The 27,854-nt window shown below is 33.9% G+C and overlaps 1 protein-coding gene across 1 annotated transcript in view; it reads left to right on the top strand.

The window, feature by feature from the left end:
- The window catches only part of MDGA2 (MAM domain containing glycosylphosphatidylinositol anchor 2), an 888,742-nt gene that overhangs the window by 824,815 nt on the left and 36,073 nt on the right, over positions 1-27,854 (top strand). The window contains exons 11-14 of the mRNA XM_047738228.1: positions 6,112-6,289; positions 15,054-15,074; positions 23,649-23,804; positions 24,299-24,457. Of these exons, the coding sequence (XP_047594184.1) occupies positions 6,112-6,289; positions 15,054-15,074; positions 23,649-23,804; positions 24,299-24,457 (514 nt within the window). The remainder of the gene's footprint in view (positions 1-6,111; positions 6,290-15,053; positions 15,075-23,648; positions 23,805-24,298; positions 24,458-27,854) is intronic.

The following is a 27,854-nucleotide window of genomic DNA, read 5'->3' as shown; positions in this document are numbered from 1 at the left end:
GCTAGAGTTTAATCTGATCACATCTTTATCAAGTTAATGACCAGACACTGCAGGTATAAAAATTATTAAGAAATTATTTCTGGCTTATAATCTATATGCAAAAAAAAAATACTATAAGTATATTATAACTAAATAAATAAAGGCTCTGGTTAACAAAAAAGTAAGGGAGGCATAAATTCTGGGGAAGCAAGGAAAAAGTGATGAGTGAAAGAGTCATTTTGTGTGTAAACAAATTTTGCAGTTGTTACTCTTCGGCTACATCACCTTAAAAGAGTTATGCTAACTTCTCTCTGCCTTAGTTTCCTTATCTGTAAAACAAGGCTAGTATTAGTTCCTACTTACTAGGGGTTGTGCTGGATTAAATATAATAAGTATAATACAGTTAATGTAGTGCTTGGTACATATAAAGACTACCAGATATAGTGGTTTTTTTGTTTTTGTTTTTATTTATGTTTTTAACTTAAAGATGCAAGTTAGGCAGTCATCAATATAGAGGTGTTAGAAGAAGCTACTACTATCAGTGAGGTGGTCTAGCAAGACCGAGCTGCACCTCACCAAATGTAGCTCAAGGACCATCCACATCTCAATGGTCTTGTAGGGAAATGTGGATGGCTCAGTAAGTTAAGTGTCTGACTCTTGATTTTGGTTCAGGAGCATGGGGGCTCCACGCTGGGAATGGAACCTGCTTAATATTCTCTCTTTCCCTCTCCCTCTACCCCTACACATCCTTCTCTCCCTCTGGGAAAAAATGTAAAAATAAAAAGTGAATTGCCTGGGGTACCTGGGTGGCTCAGTGGATTAAGCATCAACTCTAAATAGAGTGAAGTCCTTTGTTTACCCCTCACAATTGCATCTTCTTTTGGTGCTCTCTTAACCCACCTGACCAGTATTTTGAACTTAGTATTTACTAAGTTTTGCATTTCTTTATATCCAGTGCATATCTATGCATCCCTCTTCAAAATACATACTTTGAATTTAATTTTTATAATATGCCTGTTTCAAAATTAAGTTTAGTTCAACATCACTTTTGTGAAATTCGTCCCTGATGATACATATAGTTTAGGTTCATGCTCTATTTTCTATTACATTTTATTATTTTATCTCTTATTGAGGTTTAGATCATTTTCTATACTTTCTATGCCATGAATATTTCTGTTTGCATGTGTAGAAATGCAGGAGTTTATCTCTTCTCATTGTAATATTGTTTTTATTGCCAAATTGCTCTTCAGTTTACATACTCATCAAGGCTCTATTTTTAGAAGAAAATTTCCCACGGATGTCTTGCTTTTTTGCATATCATGTATACAGAAGCCCTGTCTTTTTATTCCAGCCTATCTTCCCAAGGTCATTTGTAGTGCAGGCATCCTTAGAAAACAGAGATATTGTTTCCCTTTAGAGCAGGGAAAGTCTGTTTAACATCCAGTATAGTAAATGTTTCCCTCTTCGGTGATGCCTGAGCAGGTTTTGTTACTGTCAGTCATAAAATACTAAGGTTTCTTTTTTTAAGTTTTTATTTAAATTCCAGTTAGTTAACACACAGTAGAATGAGAGTTTCAGGTATAAGACATAGTGGTTCCATACTTTCATACAACCCCAGTGCTCATCACAAGTGCCTCCTTAATCCTTATCACTTTGTTAACCCATCTCTCCCTCCCCGCCACCCCCCACACTCCTCCCCTGTCCTTTCTGGTAACCAGCAGTTTGTTCTCTAGAGTTTGGAATCAGTTTCTTGGTTTGAAGCTGAAGAGTATTATGCTGAGCTAAATAAGTCAGTCAGAGAATCATAAATACCCTCTATCTCTCATACCACTCATAGGTGGAATTTAAGAAACAAAACGAATGAGCAAAAGGGGAAAAAGAGAGAGAGATACTAAACTTTTTTTTTTTCTTAAAGATTTTATTTATTTATTTGACAGACAGAGATCACAAGTAGGCAGAGAGGCAGGCAGAGAGAAGAGGGGAAGCAGGCTCCCCAGGGAGCAGAGAGCCCAAGCAGAGCTCGATCCCAGGACCCGAGGTTACTGCCTTAGCCAAGGCAGAGACTTTAACCTCTGAGCCACCCAGGCCCCCCAATACTAAGCTTTTTTTAAGCTCAGCATCCCTCAGCTGTGATACAAATGCAAGGCATGTACAAAATCCATGTGGGCCCTTGTGCGTCCCCCATGCAGGACTTAGGAGACAAGGGGAAACCAATGTGAATGTCAAGATTCTGCTGTATACTGTGTCCTGAGTCCATTTCTTTGACCTAGCTGTCTCTAGTCTTCTGCTACTCTCTGTAACACTGTTGTAAGCTAACTCCTTAGCTTGTTAAGTGGAGTCAAGCCTTACCCATTCTCCCACTTCTCTCACCCTCCCTGTTCTTGATATGTATAAAAATTCTCATTGTTCTCTATCTACATCAAACTTTAATATTGTTATTTTACACGTTTTTGTTTATCTGATGATGGGAAATGGCATTGTGATTTTAATTCCCATTATCTTGGTACATGGTGAGACTGCACCTTTTCTTTAATTAGTTATTGGGGTTTCTGCATCTATGAAATACCTATTCCTATTAGTCTGATTTTTCTCTTGGATTATTTTTCTTACTGAGTTAGGAGAGTATTAATATGATTTAGTTAGCTGTACATGTTCTAAATATCTTCCTCAAACATCTGCCTTGATTTTTGCTATTTAGTGGAGCACTGATGAGAAGAAGTTTTTCTACCAAAATTTTAAATTTAGTATTAATGTCAAATTTAAGATTGACTATTTTATCAATCTTTTCCTTTACTAATTGTGCTTTTCTAATCTGTTTAAGAAAGCAGTATCTTACTTGAAGTCATAATGACATCCTTCTGTATTTTTTCTGAGTAGTTTGACTTTTGCTTTTTGTTAAATTTAAGTCTTATTTGATCTTCATGAGATTTTTCTTTTTTCTTTTTTTTTTTTAAAATATGGTATTCATCCATTTGAGAGAGAGAGTGTGTACATGCAAAGGGGCAGAGGGAGAGGGAGAAGAAGACTCCCAGCTGAGCAGGGAGCCTGATGTGGGGCTCAATCCCAGGACCCTGGGATCATGACCTGAGCTGAGGGCAAATGCTTAACCAACTGAGCTACCCAAGTGCCCCTTTCTGAGACTTTTTCTATGTTTTTTCCATCTACATAACCAGTTGGATGATAAATCTTTCTTTCTTCTATGTGAACAACCCCACAAATATGGATATGGGCTTTCTGTTTTATTCTATAATTTTATTTGTCATTTCTTAATCCTGTGGTAATTGCATATATTTGAGATTTACATATCCAGAATTATAAGAGATTAGGCTATATAATTAAGACTAACTCACCCTCAGAAAACAAGCAAATATATAAATATAGGAAAAATATGTATGCACATTTAATTATATACTATATATGTGTATATATATTACCAGGTAAAAATGTAAGGCAAAATGGAAACACAAAGTATTTTAATTGGAATATCCCACCCAAATTGCTTTTTGCCTTCAGCTGCTCACCAACCCAGACAAACTTGGAGTCTTATAGTTTGGTAGTGGCGATCAAACAGAAATCAAAACCCAAGGTCTGCCTAAAACAAGGGATCATCTCCACTTTAATCTGTGACACCAAATGTTTAAAATGAAAGTAAAAGTGAACCATATTGTTGATGTGCTTAGGAACATGTCAGAAACAAAAGTATATCTCTAAAGGAATATAACTGTGCCCTAGGTGACCGAGAGCCCCCAGTAATAGTATTTTTAATCACATAATCAACACACATGTTAAAAATTAAAAAAATACAGATAAAGGTGCCAAAAACAAGGATACTTCAGATATAAAAATATAAGGCAACTATACTTATACTACTTATATGAATAAAACTGAAAATGTATGCAAATAAAAGAAAATACGAAGTGGCCCAATAGATTTTTTTGAAGAATACATTTTTTTAGAGTAGTTGTAGGCTCATAGTAGTATTGAGCAGAAAGTACAATGATTTCCCATATACACCCAACCCCAGCACTTGCGTAGTCTCTAGCAGTAACAACATCCTCCAACAGAGTGGTACATTTGTTACGACTGTTGAACCTACACTGATCCATTATTATCAAGCAAAGTCCATAATTTACATTAGTGTTCATTCTTGATGTTGTATGTTATGTAGTTTTATAATTACCTATATCCACCATGATATCATCATATGGAGTAGTTTCACTGTCCCCAGAATTGTTTGTGCTCAGCTTCTATATCTCTTCCCTGCTATCTCCCCCCACCCCCACTCCTGGCAGCCACTTATCTTTTTATTATCTCCATAGTTTTACCTTCTTCAGAATGTCATGCAGTTGGAATCATACATTATACCACCTTTTCAGATTGGTTTCTTTCAATGAGTATATGCATTTAAGTTTGCTCTATGTCTTTTTATGTCTTAACAACTCATTTCTCTTTGGCATATGTGAAATCCCATTGTCTGGTTGTAGCACTGTTTATTTGTCTCTTCATTTACTAAAGGACAACTTTGTAGTTTCTAAGTCTTGCCCATTATGAGAAAGCTAGTATAGACATCCATTCATGGGCAGATTTTTGTGCCAAACCTAAGTTTTCAGCCCCTTTAAGTAAATACCAAGGGACACAATTGCTTGATTATATGGTACAGGTGTGTTTAGTTTTATGAATAAAAACAAAACAAAACCCAAACTATCCTCCAAATTGGCTATACCATTTTTGCATTCCCATTAGCAATGAATGAAAGTTACTTTTGCTCCACAAACCCACCAACATTTGGTGTTGCCAGTGTTCTGGATTTTGACTATTTTAATAGGTGTATGGTGGCATCTCATTGTTTTAATTTGTATTTCTATGATAACATATAACATGGAGCATCTTTTCTGTTATGATCCATGTTCCATTTTTTTAATTGGGTTATTTATTTTCTTATTGTTGAATTTTGAGAGATCTTTATATATTTTGGATGTATCTTTTACAAATATATTCTCCCAGTCTGTGCTTTTCCTTCAATTCTCTTGATACTATCTTCATTAGAAATTTTTAATTCAAAGAAGTCCAGCTTATCAACTACTTCTTTCATGGATTGTACTTTTGGTATTGTATCTTCAAAGTTATTGCCAAACCACAGTCATCTAGTTTTTCTCCTATGTTATCTTCTGGTAGGTTTGTAGTTTTATGTTTTATATGTAGTCTGTGATCATTTCCAACTAAATGTCATGAAAAGTATAACATTTGAATTTAGATTCAATATTTTGCATGGGGATGCCCAGTGTTCCATTGCAGGTTGCTAAAATACTATTTTGTGCCACTGTATTATCTTAGCTTATTTGTCAAAGGTCAGTTGACTATAAAGAAGATATGGTATATATACAGTGGGATATTAATTCAGCCATAAAAAAGAATGAAATCTTGCCATTTGCAATGAGAGGGATGGAGCTAGAGTGTATTATACTAAGTGAAATAAGTCAATCAGAGAAAGATAAATACTACATGATTTCACTCATATGTGGAATTTAAGAGTCAAAATGAACAAGCAAGGACTTAAAGAGAGGGGCGAACCAGGAAACAGACCCTTAACTATGGAGAACAAACTGTTACAGATGGGGAGGTTGGTGGGAGCATGGGTTAAATAGGCAATGGGGATTAAGGAGGGCACTTGGCATGATGAGCACCAGGTGATGTATGGAAGTCCGGAATCACTGTATTGTACACCCGAAACTAATACTACATTTTATGTTAACTAACTGGAATTTAAATAAAAACTTTAAAAAAGAATAAAAAAGTAGTTAAAACATATATCTCTTCAAATCTTCAGTTTGCAACTGTAGTCGAAACTATTGTTTTATCCTCTGACTCCTAATAAAATAGCATATTAAATCTGTTTAATCAGCCAAACTACTCTGTGATAATTTGGTAGTTATCTGCAAACATCTGCATGGAAACATCTACAGAATTTGTTGCTTATTATAGAAATTTGAACTTTAATAAAATATATCCACATAATGTAATGTACTTATTTAATAAAATTTCAGAATGCTTTTTCACCCATTTTGTTAGAACACAGTAAGTATCTTTGAAGAAAATATTGGGGATGTTACTACATAATTCTTTTGATTTCAGGCTGGACAGCAGCGTTGGTGGGAACAGGAGATTAAAATAAATGGAAATATTCAAAAAGGAGAACTAATTACATATAACTTGACAGAGCTAATTAAACCAGAGGCTTATGAAGTCCGGCTAACTCCTCTCACCAAATTTGGTGAAGGAGATTCAACAATTCGTGTCATTAAATATAGTGGTAAGTAGTCTTTTATTTTAAAGTATTTATTTGCATATTAAACTGTCTGGAATATGTACATTGCAGTTATCTATTAAAGTTAGAAAAAACTAACATTTGGAATATTGATTTTCTGGGTCATCAGCCAAGTGACAAAAAGACAAAACACCCAGCAAACAAGCAAACAAACCCAGAAAACTTAATCATCATAAATTATATTTGATATAAATATAGAAATATAGAATGATGTTTTAGTTAACATTGAATCAATGTGATAATGTCAACAATGTCCCTTGATCCTTTATCCCATGCTGTGATACAATAATTCTGCATTTTTTTCAAATTCTTAATGTCTTTAAAATTTACATCATTAAGAAGTTAGCAAATGGGAGCGCCTGGGTGGCTCAGTGGGTTAAAGCCTCTGCCTTCAGCTCAGGTCATGATCTTAGGGTCCTGGGATCAAGCCCCACATCGGGCTCTCTGCTCAGTCGGGAGCCTGTTTCCCCCTCTCTCTCTGCCTGCCTTTCTGCCTACTTGTGATCTCTCTCTCTCTGCCAAAAAAATAAATAAAATCTTTTAAAAAAAAGTTAGCAAATGTTATCAAAACTTGTTTTTTAATTGATAGAGTTGATTTTTAAAGCATTTTTAGATTTACAAAAAACCAAGCAGGAAGTAGAGCTTCTATGCATTTCCTTTCCCCCAACAGTTTCCTATATTATTAACATCTTTCTTTAGAAAAATGCCATGCAAAATATTGAATCTAAATACAAACGTTATACTTTTCATGACATATAACTGAAAATGGATCACAGATCTACATGTGAAACATAAAACTATTAAACTACTAGAAGATAAAGAATACTGACATAATGTTATTAAAGCAGGTAGTTTACATTGTTTATTATTATGTGGTACTGTTATATGAATTGTGATAAGTTGATATTATTTATTCACCATTACAGTGTCATACAGAATAGTTTCACTGCCCTAAAGATCCCCTTACTTACTCATCCAACCATGTCCTCTCCAAACCTGACAACCACTAATCTTTTAATTGTCTGTTGTTTTGCTTTTTTTGAATGTTGTATAGTACAAATAATGGAGCAAATAGGTTTTTCAAACTAACTTATTTAACTTAACAATATGCCTTTAAGGTTTTTCCCATGTCTGGGGCTTGATAGTGCATTTCTTTTGATTCTTTAATATCCCATTGTATAGATGTATTGCAGCTTGTTGAAGTACATTCTAGTTTATTTTTTTTTTAGTCATTTTTTCTTTTAGATTGCTAATGTTAAAAACACATAAATGTATGTGAGTATGTTTGTGTGTGTGTTAGGGAAACAGATTAATATTTTATCAATTGAAATTTATGAGAATTATTTCAGTTGAAATTTATGATATTCATGACTACCTCTAGAAGTGTCAGTATATTTTTCAGGTTTGAATGAATCATTAGCAAAATATTTCATATTTATTTCATTACTTTAGTGAATTATTACTCTCTTTATCATTGATCACTGGGGCTTGATTTTAAAAATAATAGAATGTCGTTTTCTGCGGTTGGAGTTCTCCATTCAGTTATTTGTTTATTTATTTATTTATTTATTTATTTATATTTTTTCAGTGTTCCAAAATTCATTGTTTATGTATCACACCCAGTGCTCCATGCAATAAGTACCCTCCTTAATACCCACCACCAGGCTCACTCAACTGTCCACCCTCCTCCCCTCCAAAACCCTCAATTTGTTTCTCAGAGTCTATAGTCTTTCATGGTTTGACTTCCTCTACGATTTCCCTCAATTCACTTTTCCTTTCCTTCTCCTAATGTCCTCCATGTTATTTCTTATGTTCTACAAGTAAGTGAAACCCTATGATAATTGATTTTCTCTGCTTCACTTATTTCACTCGGCATAATCTCCTCCAGTCCCACCTATGTTGATACAAAAGTTGGGTATTCATCCTTTCTGATGGCTGAGTAATATTCCATTGTATATATGGACCACATCTTCTTTATCCATTTGTCTAAAATGTTTTAAGGGTATCTCAGCTCTTTCCACAGTTTGGTGATTGTGGACATTGCTGCTGTGAACATATGGCCCTTCTTTTCACTACATCTGTATCTTTGGGGTAAATACCCAGTAGTGCAATTGCAGGGTCATAGGGTAGCTGTATTTTTAATTTCTTAAGGAATTTTCACACTGTTTTCCAAAGTGGCTGCACCAACTTGCATTCCCACCAACAGTGTAAGAGGATTCCCCTTTCTCCACAACCTCTCCAACACTTGTCGTTTACTGTCTTGTTAATCTTTGCCATTCTAACTGGTGTAAGGTTGTATCTCAGTGTGGTTTTTTGATTTGAATTTCCCTGATGGCTAAAGATGATGAAAATTTTTTCATGGTTCTGTTAGCCATTTATATGTCTTCCTTGGAGAAGTGTCTGTTCATGTCCTCTGCCCACTTTTTGAATGATTATCTGTTTTTTGGGTGTTGAGTTTGAGGAGTTCTTTATAGATCTTGGGTAACAGTCCTTTGTCTGTAGTGTCATTTGCGAATATCTTCTCCCATTCCAAGGGCTGCCTCTTTGTTTTGTTGACTGTTTTCTTTGCTGTGCAGAAGCTTTTGATCTTGATGAAGTCCCAAAAGTTCATTTTCACTTTTGTTTCCTTTGCCTTTGAAGACATGTCTTGAAAGTAGTTGCTGTGGCCAATGTCGAAGAGGTTACTACCTATGTTCTCCTCTAGGATTTTGATGGGTTCCTGTCTCACGTTAAGGTCTTTCACTATTTTGAGTTTATCTTGTGTATGGTGTAAGAGAATCATCAAGTTTCATTCTTCTATACATAGCTGTCCAATTTTCCCAGCACCATTTATTAAAGAGACTGACTTTTTTCCACTGTATATTTTTTCCTGCTTTGTTGAAGATTAGTTGACCATAGAGTTGAGGGTCCATATCTGGGCTCTCTACTCTGTTCCACTGGTCTATGTGTCTGTTTTTGTGCCAGTACTATGCTGTCCTACTGATCAGCTTTGTAGTAAAGCTTGAAATCAGGCAATATGATGCCCCCAGCTTTGCTTTTCTTTTTCAACATTTCCTTAGCGATTCAGGGTCTTTTCTGGTTCCAAACAAATTTTGGGATTGTTTATTCCAGCACTTTGAAAAATGTCGGGGAAATTTTGATCGGGATGGCATTGAAAGTATAGATTGCTCTGGGCAGGATAGACATTTTAACAATGTTTATTCTTCTGATCCATGAGCATGGAATGTTTTTCCATCTTTTTGTGTCTTCTTCAATTTCTTTCATGAGTGTTCTGTAGCTCCTCGAGTACAAATCCTTCTCATCCTTGGTCAGGTTTATTCCAAGTTATATTATGGTTCTTGGTGCTATAGTAAATGGAATTGATTCTCTAATTTCCCTTTCTACAATTTCATTTTTAGTGTATAAGAAAGCAACTGATTTCTGTGCATTGATTTGTATCCTGCCACATTACTGAATTGCTGAATGAGTTCTAGTAGTTTGGGGGGTGGAGTCTTTGGGTTTTCCATATAAAGTATCGTGTCATCTGCAAAGAGAGAGTTTGACTTCTTCATTGCCAATTTGAATACCTTTTATTTCTTTTTGTTGTCTGATTGCTGTTGCTAGGACTTCTAGTACTATGTTGAACACAGAGGCAAGAGTGGGCATCCTTGCCATGTTCCTGATCTCAAAGGGAAGGTTGTCAGCTTATCCCCATTGAGGATGGTATTTGCTGTGGGTTTTTCAGATGGATTTTTTGAAGTTGAGGAATGTTCCATCTATCCCTATACTTTTTAATCAGGAATGGATGCTGTATCTTGTCAAATGCTTTTTCTGCATCAATTGAGATGACCATGTGGCTCTTCTCTCTTCTCTTACTGATTTGTTCTGTCCCATTGATTGGTTTGCAAATGTTGAACCACCCTTGCATCTGGGGAATAAATCCCACCTGACCATGGTGGATAATCTTTTTAATGTACTGTTGAATCCTTTTAGCTAGGATCTTGTTGAGAATGTTCATCAGGGATATTTGTGTGAAATTCTCCTTTTTGACGGTGTCTTTGCCTGGTTTGGGGATCAAGGTAATGCTGGCTTCATAGGAATAATCTGGAAGTTTTCCTTTTGTTTCTATTTTTTGAAACAGCTTCAGGAGAATAGGTATTCTTTTTTGAATGTTTGGAAGAATTCCCAGGGAATCCATCAGGTCCTGGACTCTTGTTTTTTTGGGAGGTTTTTGATCATGGCTTCAATCTTGTTACTAGATATTGGTCTAGTCAGGTTGTCAATTTCTTCCTTTTTCAGTCTTGGAAGTTTATAGATTTCCAGAAATGCATCCGTTTCTTCTACATTGCTTAACTTATTGGCATATAACTGTTGATAAAAATTTCCGATGATTGTTTCTGTTTCCTTGGTGTTAGTTGTGATCTCTCCCCTTTCATTCATAATTTTATTGATTTGGGTTCTCTCTTTTCTTTTGGATTAGCTTTGCCAGTGTTTTTTTGATCTTATTAATTCTTTCAAAGAACCAGCTTCTAGTTTCATTGATGTGTTCTACAGTATCTCTGGTTTCTAACTCATTGATCTCTGCTCTAATTTTAATTATTTCCCTTCTTGTGCATGGAGTTGGCTTAATTTGTTAATTTTCCAGTTCTTTAAGGTGTAAAGAGAGTTGGTGTTTTCAGGATTTTCCAGTTTTTTTGAGTGGGGTTTGGATGGCTATGTATTTTCCCCTTAGGCCGCCTTTGCCATATCCCATAGGTTTTGAACCAATGTGTCTTCATTCTCATTGGTTTCCATGAATTGTTTATGTTCTTCTTTGATTTCCTGGTTGATCCAAACATTCTTGAGCAAGATGGTCTTTAGCTTCCAAGTGTTTGAATTCCTTCCAAACTTCTTCTTGTGTTTGAGTTCCAGTTTCAAAGCCTTGAGGTCTGAGAATATGCAGGGTATTATCCCAGTCTTTTGGTATTGGTTGAGACCTGATTTGTGACCCATATGTGATCTATTCTGGAGTAAGTTCCATGTGTGCTCGAGAAGAATGACTATTCTGTTGTTTTAGGTTGGAATGTTCTGTATATACCTATGAGGTCCATCTGGTCCTATGTGTCATTCAAAGCTCTTGTTTCTTTGTTGATTTTCTGCTTAGATGATCTGTCTGTTGCTGAGACTGGCATGTTAAGATCCCCTATAATTAGTATATTCTTATCGATATGATTCTTTATTTTGTTTAACAGTTGACTTACACAGTTGGCTGCTCCCATGTTGGGAGCATAAATATTTACAATTGTTAGATCTTCTTGGTGGATAGACCCTTTAAGAATGATATAGTGTCCTTCTGTATCTCTGACTACAGTCTTTGGCTTAAAATCAAAGTTATCTGATATGAGAATCCCTATACCAGCTTTCTTTTGAGGCCCTTTTGAGGCCCATAAAAGATGGTTCTTCATCCCTTCACTTTCATTCTAGATGTATCTTTAGGTTCAAAATTTGTCTCTTATAGACAGCATATGGACGGGTCCTGTCATTTTATATAGTCTGCAAACCTTTGCCATTTTATGAGAGCATTTAGGTCGTTCACATTGACAGTGATTATTGAAAGATAATTTTTTATTGACTTCATGTTTCCTGTGAAGTCCTTGTTTCTATAGATTCTCTCTGTGAATTTCTGTTCTATGTCACGCTTAGGTTCTTCTTTTATAGAACCCCCCTTAATATTTCTTGTAGTGCCGACTTGGTGGTCACGTGATCTTTTAAACCTTGCCAGTCTTGGAAGCGCTTTATCTCTCCATCCACTCTGAATGTCAGCCTTGCTGGATAAAGTATTCTTGGCTGCATGTTCTTCTCATTTAGTGCCCTGAATATATCTGGCCAGCCCATTCTGCCTTGCCATATTTCTGTGGACAGGTCTGACATTATTCTGATGGTCCTCCCTCTGTACATAAGGAATCTCTTCCCCCTAGCTACCCTTAAGACATCTCTGAATTTAAGACTCCTGAATTTCACAATAATGTGCCTGGAGATCTTTCTACCCTTGTTGATCTTGGGGGGTGTTCTCTCTGCCTCTAAAACATGAACATTTGGTCCATTCCCCAAATTAGGGAGATTTTCCTCTAGATTTGTTCAGCTATATCTTCTAGTTCTTTTTCTCTCCCTCCACCCCCTCAGGAATCCCAATAATTCTGACAGTAGAACCCTTCGTGGCATCATTTATTTCCCTAATTCTGTGTTCATGGCTTCTGAGCTGTTTGTTTCAAACCTCCTACTGATCCTTCTTTTCTATCAGTTTGTCTTCTAGATCACTAATTAGATCTTCTGCCTCATTTACCCTAGCTGTTAGAATATTTAAATTAGATTGGCTCTCACTAATAGCATTTTTAAGTTCTGCCAGATCAGCTCTCACTTCCATGCTTAGAGATTCTATGTTGCCCTAATGGTCTTCTCCAACCTAGCCATTGCCTGGATAATTGTTACCCTGAATTCTATTTCTGACATATTGTTTATGTCCATATCCAATAGTTCTGTGGCAGAGGTCACAGTCTCTGAATTTTTCCTATGTTGGGTGTTCCTCCTCCTAGTCATTTTGGTGAGAGGTGGCTGAGTGCATGTATAGCTGAATATATCAACCATGATACAGGCAAAGTACATCTTCTGCCCCTGCAGAGATCCATAAGTGTATAATCTTACATCTCAGGCTGATTTCATGGATGTTCAGTGTTCTGGTAGTTGTTTAGCTCAATTCAGGGGACCCATTGAAACAGGGTCTCCTACTCCTCCACCATCTTGCACCTCTTTAGAATTCTTCATTCAGTTTAGCATTAAACATGTTTTTCCTACGTAAGAGGGAAACTGAATACTATCAAAAGTAAAAAACATAGTGAAATTAATAACATTCGCTAGTGTTGTTTGTCATATGAAATCACTTATTTTTACTCTCTTATCATCATCTAGATATATTCAATTTTCATTAAAAAATATGATATACAGTGTAGACTAGAATACTGATACCAGATCATGGATGTAAAAGCATGAGAATAACTATCTTTTTCTTGAATATGGTCCTTTAAAAATACTCACTTGTGAAAGTATTAGAATCACTGCACACCTTTTCTTGAATGTGGTTCCTTAAAAATAAACCTTTTTTTTAATGATATAAAGATTAGTATTTAATAGCAATGAATAAAATTTAATGACAGTAACAATTGTTATTCTGTAATTACCCCTATGATTCCATTGGGCACACAATTAGATAGCATCTCAATATATTTTTTTCCTAAAGTTTTAGTTTTATATGTTTTATAAAATATTAATTATTTTGTCCTCTTATCTAAGTTTCATGCTTCCTGCTCCTAAGTTATAAAAATGTAGACAACTCAATATGAAGGGGATTAGAAACAATGAATATACATTCCTTTAAAAAAAAAAAAAAGAAGATATTAGGACCTGAAAGTTTTCAGTGTCCTGCAGATTTATACATCTATGAAATGATAGACTCTGAATAGAACTAGGGCTGGTTGACCCTTTCATAGTAGAGGATCCATGTTGCTTTCCTAAGTTTAGAAATTATATGACTTTCCTCAAAGAGAAATAGAGAAAAAAATTTATAAGCTCAGTAGTTTTACTTAAAACTCTGAGGCAGCAGAGTGAAATGAAAATAGATCTGGAAAATAGATATTATGGTAGTTTCAGCTTTAATATCTTTACATTCTTAGGCATACTTTTTAAAAAGAAATAAGAAATAGTAAAAATAATAAAAATATTTGAGAAACTAACTCACTTTGTTAAAGTTAATTCAATGTACTAATGTAACAATTACTATGAACATCCTTTGTGTGGTGTATGCATTTTTTTTACTATCATACTTCATTTGTTAAGTCCAAGTTTAACAAAAGTTGTTAATGGAAAGCACTAGGAATTAACAACAGAGCAGACAAACTTCTACAAGTTAGATTAACTGCCTATTATAATCCTGGGAAACCGTAACGATCTTTACTTCATCCAGAATGAAATTTTCTCTCAAAGTGATGAATGAATAATCATTATACACAGATACCATTTTGTCTGTTAGATTAGATATATTTTTGTTGTTGTTTCAGTAAAATGTATTCATTCCTCTTCATGTAGAAGTCAATTGTCACTTGTAAACACAGTTTTTTGAGATAAATATGTCTTCTAGGGCAGAAAAACACAACTGTATTGCTTGTTATTTAAAAACCGTGTGTGTGTGTGTGTGTGTGTGTGTGTGTGTGTGTGTGTGTGTGTGTAATCAAACAAAGCAGCATTGGTGTAGTTATTTGTTTTAGGGTGCTTGTAATAACATGATACAAGGAGTGCTTTATTTTCATATACACCATGTTATTTTCACCAGAAATAGATAACAGCCAAAAAATCTAAAGTTTAATCTCTGTTGGATAATTGCTTTCATTGTTAAAACATCTAGATTATAGGTTGGCCTACTGTCAGTCTAGGTTTTGATTTCGGGGGGTTTTTGCATTGGTTAAGATATAAAAGATCTGCAACTCTGTTCCTTGGAAAATGAACAAATCCCACATGCTATTTAGCATTGATCTTTTAGGTACTTTGAGACTGTTAATGCTGAGCTCCAAAGTAGATTCTATTCAATCCTCTAGAACAAAATGGATTGCAGACATAATTCTTCATGGTCGCAGTGGGGAAAATCATTAATTTTTTATAAGGAACTATGAGACACTGATTAGACTTTTATTTATAAAAGACATTCAAGCAATGCTAATTTTATTTTTTGCTTTTCTTCTAGCTCCTGTTAATCCTCATTTGAGTAAGTATGTTTTTATTTTAATAATGGTACAGCATTGCACAGTTAAGAAAAGTAGAAAACTCAGAGGCATATAAAGATTATTTAGCAACTGTTCATAATTGCTTTAAAATGGAATGGCTTTGAAACAGTAAAACTGGCATTAAAAATGAATTGTGAATTTTAAATTTCAATGGATATGCTTATAACGACAAACTATTTAATATTAATCATTGATTTTTATAAGTTTTCACAAATATGGAGACATTTCCTCCAACTTAACATTTGTTATTTGTTTAACTATGGGATTAAGTTTTTCTTTTGTGGCAATGCATTATCATTTTTATTACTATTGTTTCTTTAATTTTCTTTTTTGATTTCCATACTCCAGTTACAAAAGACTACAGTTAGAAAATTGGTATTTGAATGGTTTTATCAAGATTTTTCATACATCACTAATCTATATCCCCATTGTTAATGAAGAAGATAGTCTGTTCACCATCTTCTTGAATATTTCACATTAGAGTAAATATTGATTTTTGTCTTCCATTTTTGTGCCTATGAATTTATTGTTTTTGGCTAATGAAAGAAAGGAGAACCACTTTTGCACTCTTCTCCTATCCATCCAATATTCTCCATTACTTATACTTAGTAAAGAGACTGTGTGGGTCTTTTTCCTCATTTTATTATGTTTCCTTTCTTATAATGGCCTTTCACTGATTATATAACCCAAGACCAAACTACATAACCTGTTGTCACCTAATTTTCTACTAAAGATATTCCTTTACTCCATTTCTGCTTATCCAAATTATAATACTGAATACACTTATGGATCTTTACTATTTTCATTTTGCTTTCATGCACAGTTCATTTTGTTCTCACCAGTGACCTTTCCTGTGGATATCTTCAACCCTTTGAGGTTCATTTATAAAATTTAGCACAAATGCTTCTTTCTTGACTGAGTATTCTCTCCATTAGATTTCCCAAAAACAGTTTGTCTTCATCTGTGTTATAAGCTATTTTTTATTTTGTCATAAAATACTTATGAGTTAAATATGTTTCTAATTTCTCTATATATTGCACTGTCTTTTGGCCTGCCACAGCATCTTATATTTAGCAGGTGTTCAATGATCATTTGTTAAAAGAAAAAATATACAACAGTTTCAAGATGAATTAACTGCACAAATCAGGTTCTCCCTGGCTTCTACCCAGGGTACTATTGCTATTTAATTACTATATTGATTATAATTCTTTTGTAGGTAAATTCTCTGACAATAATTTCAGTAGAAATGTTTAAAAAGAGTTGTTGTGGGAAGATTAAAACTCAACAATAACAGATTATTACTCAACAGAAAAAAGTTGAGTAATATTTCAATTCAAGGAAAAAATTTTAGTAGCTTCCATTTACTGGGAAAAATGCATATATAACAAAATAATAAAGGTATTGTTTGCTAACAGATGACTTCTATACAATATAAAAAGTACCAGTAATTTTATGGCAAGTGAAGTTTTATAGAAGACATGCTATTTGAACTGGGTCCTGAAAGCTTAATAAAGTTTCCTTAGGGGAAGAAGGTGAGGAAGGGCATGCCTACTGCCATCGAAAGGAAGGTCCTGGGGCACCTGGGTGGCTCAGTGGGTTAAAGCCTCTGCCTTCGGCTCAGGTCATGATCCCAGGGTCCTGGGATCGAGCCCCCCCATCGGGCTCTCTGCTCGGCAGGGAACCTGCTTCCCCCTCTTTCTCTGCCTGCCTCTCTGCCTATTTGTCATCTCTGTCTGTCAAATAAATAAATAAAATCTTTAAAAAAAATTAAATAAAAAAAAAAGAAAGGAAGGTCCTGTTCGCATATTAACTGAGCAAAGCTAAGTGAGTCTAGAGTATATAGAGTGTATATTCAAACATTACAGAAGCCAGAAATGTGCCATGAAGATGAACAATATTAATTAGAATTTGAGTGCTTCTTTTAAAAGCTCATATCCTTTGGATCATAGTTACCCACTTCTCCAATAAGCATTTTTTGTTGTTGTTAGTCAATGAATTAAATTTTCTACTTTTAAAATACTTTCCATTATAACTCTCTATACTAACGATTTCCATTGACTGTACTTTTTTTTTTACTAAGTGTTCAATATGCTAAAAGATTACAATGTTTAGAATAAAGACTTTTTAGTAAACATCAATGATTTTTCTAAGTTATCGAGTAATTATTTTTATGTTATTGACAGTCACGTACATTTTCCCCTTATTGATTTCTCTAACCCTGTTAAAGAACCTCCAGGTCCCAAAGACATAAAAGAAAAATATTTTATGGAGTATACATATTCATTATACATTCAAGATCTTAATAAATTAGCCAGACATTATTCAATAAGAGGAAAATAGGACAACATGTAGAAGAAGGTCATGTTTTCTTTTAGATTTTGCTATGGAAAGTTATTTTTCTTCCCCTCAGCTAGACTACTTTTACCCATGATCTTCTTAAATGGTATAATGTTTTAAATTCTGTCATTGATTTTCAAAGCATAATTTATATATGGTAAAATTAACGCTTTTCTGTGTGTATACTTCTGTAAGAAGTATTGACCAATTCATTCAGTTACGGAACCATCACAAGTTCCATGTTCTCTATAAAGTTTTTGTATTGCTCCCTTGTAGTTAAACCTGTTTTATCGCAACCTCAGGCAAATTTGTTTTTTGTTTCTACAATTTTGCTATATTAATTCAATTAGTTACAATATGCTTACTATTTACTCTCCACATTTCATTAAAACATATTTTTCCTGGTAATGATATTAACAAAGTTGAAGAGAAAGTGAAAATTAAGGAGTTCAGAAAAAAAGTCAATGAGGAAAAAATAAAAAACATTAAGTATTTCTGATAAGTTTGTAAATGATTTCTTAAAATGAAGATCTTACTTCTTAGGTTGTTTATAATTATGTGTAATGAATTCTTATAACACCATTTAGTAATATTTCCTCCATAAAAGATTATTTTCTACATAATAAAGTTTAAAAATCTTTTGAATATATGTTGGCTTAGTTACAAATCATGGTTTATATGAAACATCTTCTTTGTAGAAAAGAAAGGAATTTATATTATATTTAAAATAATGCATGTGATATGAGACATATATTGGCACCAAATCAAACTAATCTTAAATCCTCTTTTGCATTTTAACAATTTATATAGTTTTTAAGTGAATTGACTTATCCTAAGTATCTACTTCTAATATATCTGTATAGAATAAGTCCATGAAATTTTGTCAAAATATGATTCTTCATTAGACTCAGAATAATTACTAGATTTAAAAGAGGAAGGACTTTTGTTTATAGTTTCTTAAAAACTCTTTGGATTGAAATTTTGAACTGAATAGAAGGATGATTAGTTGTCAAGAGAATATCCTACAGGCTCCATTAAGCATGAGCAGTGTCCTTTTCATCCATTGCTGTTTTCCTCAGGAATGGTACCCTTGGACCAAACCTGAAGTTTAGTCTGTGACTGGACTGTATTAATTGAAAAGAAAACAAAAATATTGAAATCATATTGAAATGAATTCTGAGGTCTCTCAAGTGTCTCAGTAATGGAGTCGAAATTTTCTGTGAAGAGGTTTTAAAATTTTTGAAAAGTATATTTGGTCTGATTTAGGTTCCGAAGTCCAAACTGTTAAAATTCAGAGCTTTTGAAAAAAATTTTGGACTTTTTTGGTTTAGATTAAGTACAAGATAGTTTATACATATACGAAATACATATATAATCAATATTAATATGTATAATATAATAAGTAATACATATGCATGACATTCTCACTATCTCTTGGAAATAACTTAAAACTGAAAAAGCTTACCATAATAGCCCCTTCTAAAATAGCATTTCAAAGTTAGAACTAATAAGCAAATTAAGTAAAGTGAGGTCATCCAAAATCAAAATACAAAAACAGTGACATTTCTATGCATTCACAATGTGCATCTGAAAAGGAATTTAAGAAAACAGTCCAACTAAAATAACAACAAAAGAACAGAATATGGAGGAATAAACTTAACCAAAGAAGTGAAAGATTTCTACACTAAAAATTATAACATGTTGTTGAAGGAAATTAGAGAAGACAGGTAAATGGAAAGACATGGGTTCATGGATTAGAATTAATATAGTTAGAATATTCATACTTCCCCCAAACAATCTACTAATTCAGTGCAATCCCTATCAAAATGCCAATGACATTCTTTACATAAGTAGAAAAAAACAATCTTAAAATTCACATAGAACCATAAAAGATCCCAAATAGCTACTGTAATATAAAAATAAAGCTAGAGGCATCACACTCCCTGATTTTAAAATATATCACAAATCTACAGTAATCAAAGGAGTGTGGTACTGCCATAAAATCTGTCATTGAGACACAGAATAGAAAGCTCACAAATAAATCTATAAATTTACAGTCAACTGATTTTTGGCAAGAGTAACAAGTACACACTGTAGGGAAAGGATAGTCTCTTTAATCAACCATTGCACATTGTCGGCCAGAATGTAAATTGCTACATCCTTTAGAGAAAACAGTATGGAGGGTTCTTTAAAAATTAAAGATAGAATTACCAAATGATCCAGTGTCTCACTTCACGGTAAATACCCAAAAGAAATAAAGCTCAATCTTGATGAAATACCTGCAAGGGCAAGTTCACTGCAGCATTATTCACAATAACCAAGATAATGGAAATAATCCATATATCCATCAGTGAATTCATTGATAAAGAAAATGCAGAATATTAGTCAGCTTTTAAAAAGGCTGTCCTGCCATTTGAGACAACATTGATGAATTTGGTTTATTATGCTAAGTGAAATAAGCCAGACACAGAAGGACAGATGCTGCATAATCTCATTTCCATGACATCTAAAATACTCAAACTCAGAATGGTGTAGAATGGTGGCTGCTAGGAGCAAGAGGGAGGGGGAAATGGGAAGATGTTTGTCAAAGGTTATACACTTTGAGTTAGTTAGATGAATGAGTTCTGGAGATCTAATGTGCAGCATGACTGTGCTTAACAATACTGTATTGTATACTTGAAATTTGCTAAGAGGGTAGCTCTTTAGTGTTCTCACCTCCAAAAGAAAGAAGAGAAAGGGAGGGAGGGAGGGAGGGAGGAAGGAAGGAAGGAAGGTAATGGTAACTATGCCATATGTGAAGTGATGATTATATTAATTTGCTTCATTGTGATTATTTCAAAATGTATCTCAAACATCAAATTGTATATATCTTAAGTATATGTAACTTTTGTTTTTCAATTATATTTCAGTAAAGCTAAAAAAATAAAAAATAAAGAAATAGGATAGGTGGCTACAAGAGGGAGTCATTGGGCTAGAGGACTATTGGGCATTAGCCTGCTTATTCCAAAGTTTTATTCTTTACCATCATGACAAGAACTGTGGTAAATAAAGCACAGTTTTGCAGACCATGTAATACAGAATATTTCAAATATATTTCTTTATTTCCAAGTACCTCCCGAAACTAACAAGAGCGTGTTATAGTTAGAAAATCACTGAAAAATTCAGTATCAAGTTAGTCTTCAGTTGCATGTCTTTGTGAAAATCCTGGACTATATTACTTTCTTATTTTATGAGATCTTTTAGTGTTTAATATTACATAGACTTTTGATAAATTTTTACAGACATGCATTTTCATTATCAAGATATTCCTTATTTCAGTAAACTTTTAAATGAATAGACTTTTGTATAATTTCCCTACATATAATAACAGGATAATCATAAGATTATTATGGCCCAGAATAGTGAGTTTTTCCACTTTTATCTTCCTACTTTTTATAAAATCTTTCCAGTAATAAGTAATAAGTTTCTTCACTACAAAGATGAATGTCTACAGAAGTTATGAAGAACTATGGAGATGACTTATGTATCTTTGTCCAATGGGGGTTATTGGAGTCTTAAGTCTCCTTCAAATTTATTGTAAACAACTTACATAATCTGTAAAGGAATCAAATTATGAAAAATTTTAGGTCTATCTAAAATTATGGACATGTCTTAGGTTCTCGTAAGCTGTCTTTTTTGCTTAATTTTACTATGAGAGACTTCAGTTTTCAGGTTTTAAGAACTTGTTTGTTTTTTGTGGGCAAGTTTTTTTCAAACAAGGCTAAATTATACAAAAGATATGTTTAAGTGGTTTTATAAAAAACATTATATATACTTTTAAATGACATGAAAAGTAAGATTTGGCAGCAGATTTACAAACAAATCCCAAATTTTTACATTTGTTTTTTGGTATTTTCTTTGTGTATATACAATATGTAATTAAACAACTGAAAACATTTAAAATCAAGCTTTGCTTTATTGTGACTCCAAAGTAGCAGCTAAAGGTATCTCCTATTGTGCCTAAAAGGTATTTAAAGAAATGTATCCATGCATATAGTTATACTGTTGTCACCAACATTAGATCTCAGTTGATAGTATCAAGCAGTCCTGTCTTCTTTAGTATAAAATCTATGGCATAAATATGTAATGAAAAATATTTTATATGGAATGTTGTTTATATAGAAATTTACTAATTTAGAATTCACAAAATGCTTATATTCCCTGTAAGTATTCCTATTCATAATATGGAATATAAATAAACACAAAGAAGTATAGCAAGTCTTCAATCTGAAAACAAAAACAAAACAACATATTCCTGAAATTCAAAGGAAAAGCCTTCTGTTTTATTTTTATGTGTATATGTCAATGGTTTTCTTCCTACTTTCCTTCCTATCTTCTTTCCTTCTCTCTTCCTTTTGTAAACTGGTATTTAATTTTTTTTAATTTAAAAACTTTAAGGTCTTTAAATTTTTAATTTTTTAAATAATTTAAAAAAATTTTTAAAGATTATAAAATTAATATGAGATCTACCTTCTTAATAACATTTAAGTATGCAATACAGCATTGTTATCCCAGCATAAAGTTCTATGGCAGATCTCTAGAACTGAAAGTTTATACCTTTTGACCAATGTCTCTCCATTTCCGTCTTCCACCAGCCCCTGAAAACCACCATTCTACTTTCTGCTTCTATATATTTGGATATTTTAGTTAACTCATAAGTGTAATCATGCAGCATAATTCTTCTAGGACTGGTTTAATATAATGTAGTTAGTATAATGTCCTCCAGGTTCATCAGTGTTGTCATGTATGGTAAGATTTTCTTCTTCTCTAAGGCTAAATACTATTCCATTATATGTATGTCTTCTTTATCCATTCCTCCACTGATGGGCACTTAGGTTGCTTCCATATTTTGGCTATTGTGAAATATGCTGCAATGAACAATGAACATAGGAGTACAACTGTACAACTATCTCCTTGAGAAAAATGTTTAAATTTTTTGGATAGATACCCAGAAATAAGATTGCTGGATTACACAATAGTTCTATTTTTTTTTTAAGGTGGCTCCACACCTAGCGTGTAGCCTAACGTGTAGCCTAACGTGGTGTTTGAACTCACAATGCCGAGATCGAGAGTTGGACACTGAACCAACTGAACCACCCAGGTGCCCCCAGTAGTTTTATTTTTAATTTTTGAGGAACTCCATGCTGTTTTCTTAACTATCTGCACCATTTTACATTCCCATGACAGTATATGAGAGTACCAATTTTCCACATGCTTGGCAATGTTTGTTTGTTTTTTTTAATTGCCATCTCATCGTGTGATATCTCATTGTGCTTTTAATTTGCATTTCCCTGATGATCAGTGAGGTTGAACATCTTTTTATATGTCTGTTGGCCATTTGGATGTTTTTGGAAAAATGTCTGTTCATGTCTTCTTTGTGTCTAGTTGACATTATCTTCTTTATTTATGCCTATATTTCAAGCAGGGTACATCCCAGTAAGAAAACCCTTTGATACCTAGAAACATTATTTTTACCCTAAGTACAAGGACAGTTGAAGAAAGTTCTCATTGAACTATTTGTTGGGTCTGAACTCAGCATGTGGCAGGCATATAAGAAATGCCAGTCTTCCCACAGTCTTCATAAAAGGTTTTTCATTATTTCTAGTGAATTTCAGCCATCTGCCAAATCCACATTCAGAAAAAAATGTAAAGATAACTACTTTTTAAAATAGTTTGCCATTATCTTCCCCTAAGTAAACTTCCATTTCTGCAAGTGGGTATATGAGAAACGATCTCCAGACATGGTGTGAAAAATTATAACCTCAAGGTATACAGCTTTAACATGTTGTCAGGTAAATGAATAAAGCTCATTTTGTATTTGAAAGTTTTCTTTGGATTATTTCTACACTCAAAAAATGAAAGTTGGGAAAAGTCTTCAGCCATAATTCAAGCGTGAATTATATTCTTTAATTTCAATTATTTGAGTATTTCAGAGGCAAGTGGTTTGGGTTTAAGTTATTAAACTAAGGGGCTGGCTTATATATCAAGATTATTTTTTCTTTTTTGTTAAAAATGAAAGTTTTATGTTTAGTCATAATCGTGTGCCCTATTATGGCTCTGGTGCCACTATCTCAGTCTTGCATTATTATTGCTATATAAAGTTTTTAAAATTTTCATAAGAATATTAAAGTACTTATATTAGTTTAATTAATATTAATTACTTTAAAATTCATTAACAGGAGAATTTCACTGTGGATTTGAAGATGGTAACATTTGTTTGTTCACCCAAGATGATACAGATAATTTTGACTGGACCAAGCAAAGTACTGCGACAAGAAATACAAAATATACTCCAAACACAGGACCTAATGCTGATCGTAGCGGCTCCAAAGAAGGTATGAGGGTATGAAATGTTATATTTATAACAATCACACTTCAGCCTCAGACTTTCAGAAATTAATGCTATTAATGCCATTAATATGACGTGCAACTGAATGCTTAGCTATAGATTTGAAGATTATGGGATAAAACGTTAAATTTTTAATGTGCAGTACCAATAATTCAAATATTTCCAAAGTTTGTAGACATGAATCTTCTCTCAGAACTCACTGACACATGTAGTTGAGAGATTGGAATTTTTTAAATAATTCAAGTGTAAAATTACAATTTTGTCCAAAGTTTTTATACATTTAAGTAATTTTTTGTTGAATTATGTAGATCATTTATTTATTCTTTATATTATATATAAAAATAGTTAATAAATTAGATCAAAAGTCTTCTGTGACTCTACAATTTACTTCATATAAAAACTCTAAAACTTCTTCATGATTTCAAATTTCATGTCACCTAATAATAATGTGTTTAAACATTTTTTATTGTCTTTTTAAAGGTTTTTACATGTACATTGAGACATCTCGGCCCAGACTGGAAGGCGAAAAGGCCCGACTTCTCAGCCCTGTTTTCAGCATAGCTCCTAAAAACCCTTACGGCCCCACGAACACTGCATATTGTTTCAGCTTCTTTTATCACATGTATGGACAACATATAGGTAAGACGGCAAGAATTATTATATTTCTTCTAGAGTACATCGTAACTAAGAAGAAAAATGTTCACAAACACACAGCATGAAATCAGTTCAAGTCAAAGAATATCATCATTGACTTTTAAATGACTTACTTACCTGCAAATTGCAAAATAAGATGCTAAGAATGGTCCCCTATCAGGTCCTAATTTCCAAATTTTATATTAGAATGTGAACTTTTGGAGTATTATCTACCCCTTCTAGAATCTTAATTCCAGCAAATCATCAATGGGTTAAATTCTTTATGATCTTATTGGGAAATTAATACCAGTATAACTTAGGCTGCTTCTTTATTAATGACCATGAAAAGGAGTGCTGCCATCTTTGCAAGACAAATACTTTTAGCACTTCGGAATACTAATAGGATATTTTCATGTTTATAAAATATGGAATAGTAATATGATATTTTTTGGAATACTAATACGATATTTTCTTGTTTATAAAATATGCCTAACACAACTAGTAAGATGTAAGAACATCGTTGGTCCTAAAGAGCATGCAAAGATGAAGATACATTCCTTGCCCGTAGAGACCGTTGTACAGTCATGGAAGCCAAGATGCATAAATACCGGATAGAATGCCACGTAATCTTTAGAAAGAGCCTAGCAGGGGCACCTGGGTGGTTCATTTGGTTAAGAATCTGCCTTCGGCAGATCCCAGGGTTCTGGAAGCAGCCCTGCCTGGGCCTCTCAGGGAGTCTCTTCTCCCTTTGCCTCTTACCTTTCCCCTGCTCATGCTCTCACTTGTGCTCTCTCTCTCTCTCCTGTGCACTCACTCTCTCTCTCTCTCTCAAATACATAAAATCTTTTTTTTTTTTTAAAGAGCTTATCAAAACTCCTGCGGGAGGTGGGGAGAGATCATATGGGTCTACAATTCTTTATGCACGATTCTAAAATCAAAAAAACTGAACACAAAATTTTGTCACTTACTTATCTGACAATGCATGCCAGCCTAATCTCTGTGCCTCAGAATATATAACCTGAGCTAGTATGAACTTATTTATAGTCTTTATTTATCCAAGTACGTGTGAACTTTTATACTACTTGCAGCAAAAACAGTACTGTTTAATTATGTTATGTTCCAGTTCCTTCCAGACACTGTCGTATAATATACAAGATACATATTCCTTTACCTATCCAAAATAAGACTAAATTCTGATGGTGAAGCCTCTAAACTCACAGAGTTTAGACCAGGAATTGTGGATCTGCATCTAGCTGAAGAATATGGAAATGCTTAGGGACTGAGGAAAACATTTCTTTATGAAAGAACGGTACATTTTTTATAAACACAGGGAAGATTAAGGCAGTAATAATGAGGAAGTAAAATGTGGGCCATTAGGATTACATTAAGTGTTTTGATACAAATGAATAAAACTAAAAATATAAATATATAATTATTTAACTAATAAAATTGTGCACATGATCTGTTCTACTGCACTGTTTAAGTGATGTAATCCCCTAAATCAGTTCATAAAAATGGGCATCACTGTTCATCTTTTACAGTAGAGAACACTGAACCTCAGAGTGTGTGTATGAATTGCAAGTGACCAGTTATGCTGGGACGTAGACTCATGGCCAGCACTATTAACCAATGTTTTTCACAGTGGAGCACTAGGTGACAAATCTGGAAGGACAAATTTGTGCAGTCAAAAGTACCCTTAACATGAAGTCAGAAATCTGGGCAGGAACTCAGCTGTTAGCCCTCAGTCACTGTAGGAATTTAGAGAATTCCTTTAAATTGTCCGGATGGTGGCCTCCTCATCTGTAAAATGGGAATAATAATGTCTATTTCAGAAATTTGTAGTTCAAGTTAAATGAGGTAACCTATATAAAATCTCCTATCAGGTGGTAGATACTCATAATCTTAGGCTACTTTGAATCTCAAATAGCAGCAATAATAACAACAGTAAAGTAATAGCTAATGTTTATGGGCCAGGTCACTATTCCTAACACATCATGGATTATTTCTTTCAATTTTCACAATAAACAGTAGTGCTCCTTAAAGTCATAATTCTATTTCATAGATAGGGAAACTGAGAATTTTACTTCACCGTACTTGTCGTAATGTTACAGCCAATAAATAGAGGAGCCGTCATAATACCAGTCTGGAAGCAGACACACAGTTTGCCCACTTCTCCACTCTGTGGGGAGACTTACTGGAATGCCATAAAAGTTTAGCTCATTTAGTGGTCAGGGGAAACATTACAGCTTTTGTGCAGACAATGTGCATGATGAGATCTTTGATGTGGGAAAACAGATTTTCTAGGAGTAGGTAAAATCATTGAAAAAAAAGAATATAGACTGGAAAAGCAGTTAAAAAGTTAGGACAGTGGTCATAGGTTGGTTCACTGCGGCCTAACCTATGAACAGAAATCATAATCTCACAATGCCAAACCATCTTATTTATTGTGAGATGACAACTTTTTTACGAAGGTAGGAGTAGATCAACTCTAATTTTTCCCATGAGCTGCTGATGTATGTTTTATTTATTCTTTATTTTGAATATATTTCTTAGACTTCCTTTCTCTCCTTCCAGATTACCTTGGAAGAAGGCTTATTTTAAACTGGTTTTTAAAGGTTTGGTTTTTGTTTTTTTGTTTTTTGACAGAAGGAGATCACAAGTAGGCAGAGAAGCAGGCAGAGAGAGAGGAGGAAGCAGGCTCCCTGCCGAGGAGAGAGCCCGATGCGGGGCTCGATCCCAGAACCCTGGGATCATGACCTGAGCCGAAGACAGAGGCTTTAACCCACTGAGCCATGCAGGCGCCTCTTAAATTGGTTTTTAAATAAATAATTCCAAGGTCAATATTTTGAATTACTTTAATGAGTAAAATATGCAGTTTCTGTTTTTATCAGGCTAGCCCCTTCTCAAAACTTCCGCGTATTCATGTTGAGATCCAAGATAATTTTACTATACTTTTTAACTTCACACTTGTTATTCTTACCCTCTCTATTGTCAGCAAATGTGCAACTGACCTCTGCTAGTTTTATCCAGATTGTTTCAGGAAGAAAGCAGATCTCCCTTTCTTCCATGTTCTCATACATCTGCCACTTTGATGCCTGTGTCATTTCTCTGTTTTATCAGGTGGTTGAAGTTTGCAGGAATCATATATGTCATTTGAGTCCCTGTCGGCAGGGCATGGTCATGCTGCTTATTAAAATCTAGGCCTGCTCCTAGTTTTTGCCTGCTCCAGACACTGACTCATCAATGAGGACCAGCTGAATGACCTCATTAGGGAGAGGTTGCCTATAGCTGAAACTTTCCCTCTTTGCAGATGTTACTCTAAGACACTCATTTATCTGGAAACCTGGGTGCATTTATAGTTACTAATTTTACTAATCACATTCTCAGTTTGATTGATTCTCTT

This window comes from Lutra lutra, chromosome 7 (assembly GCF_902655055.1).
Source record: "Lutra lutra chromosome 7, mLutLut1.2, whole genome shotgun sequence".
Taxonomy (NCBI): Eukaryota; Metazoa; Chordata; class Mammalia; order Carnivora; family Mustelidae; genus Lutra; species Lutra lutra.
Note: the sequence above shows the minus strand (reverse complement) of the source record. Positions and strands in the feature narration are given on the sequence as shown.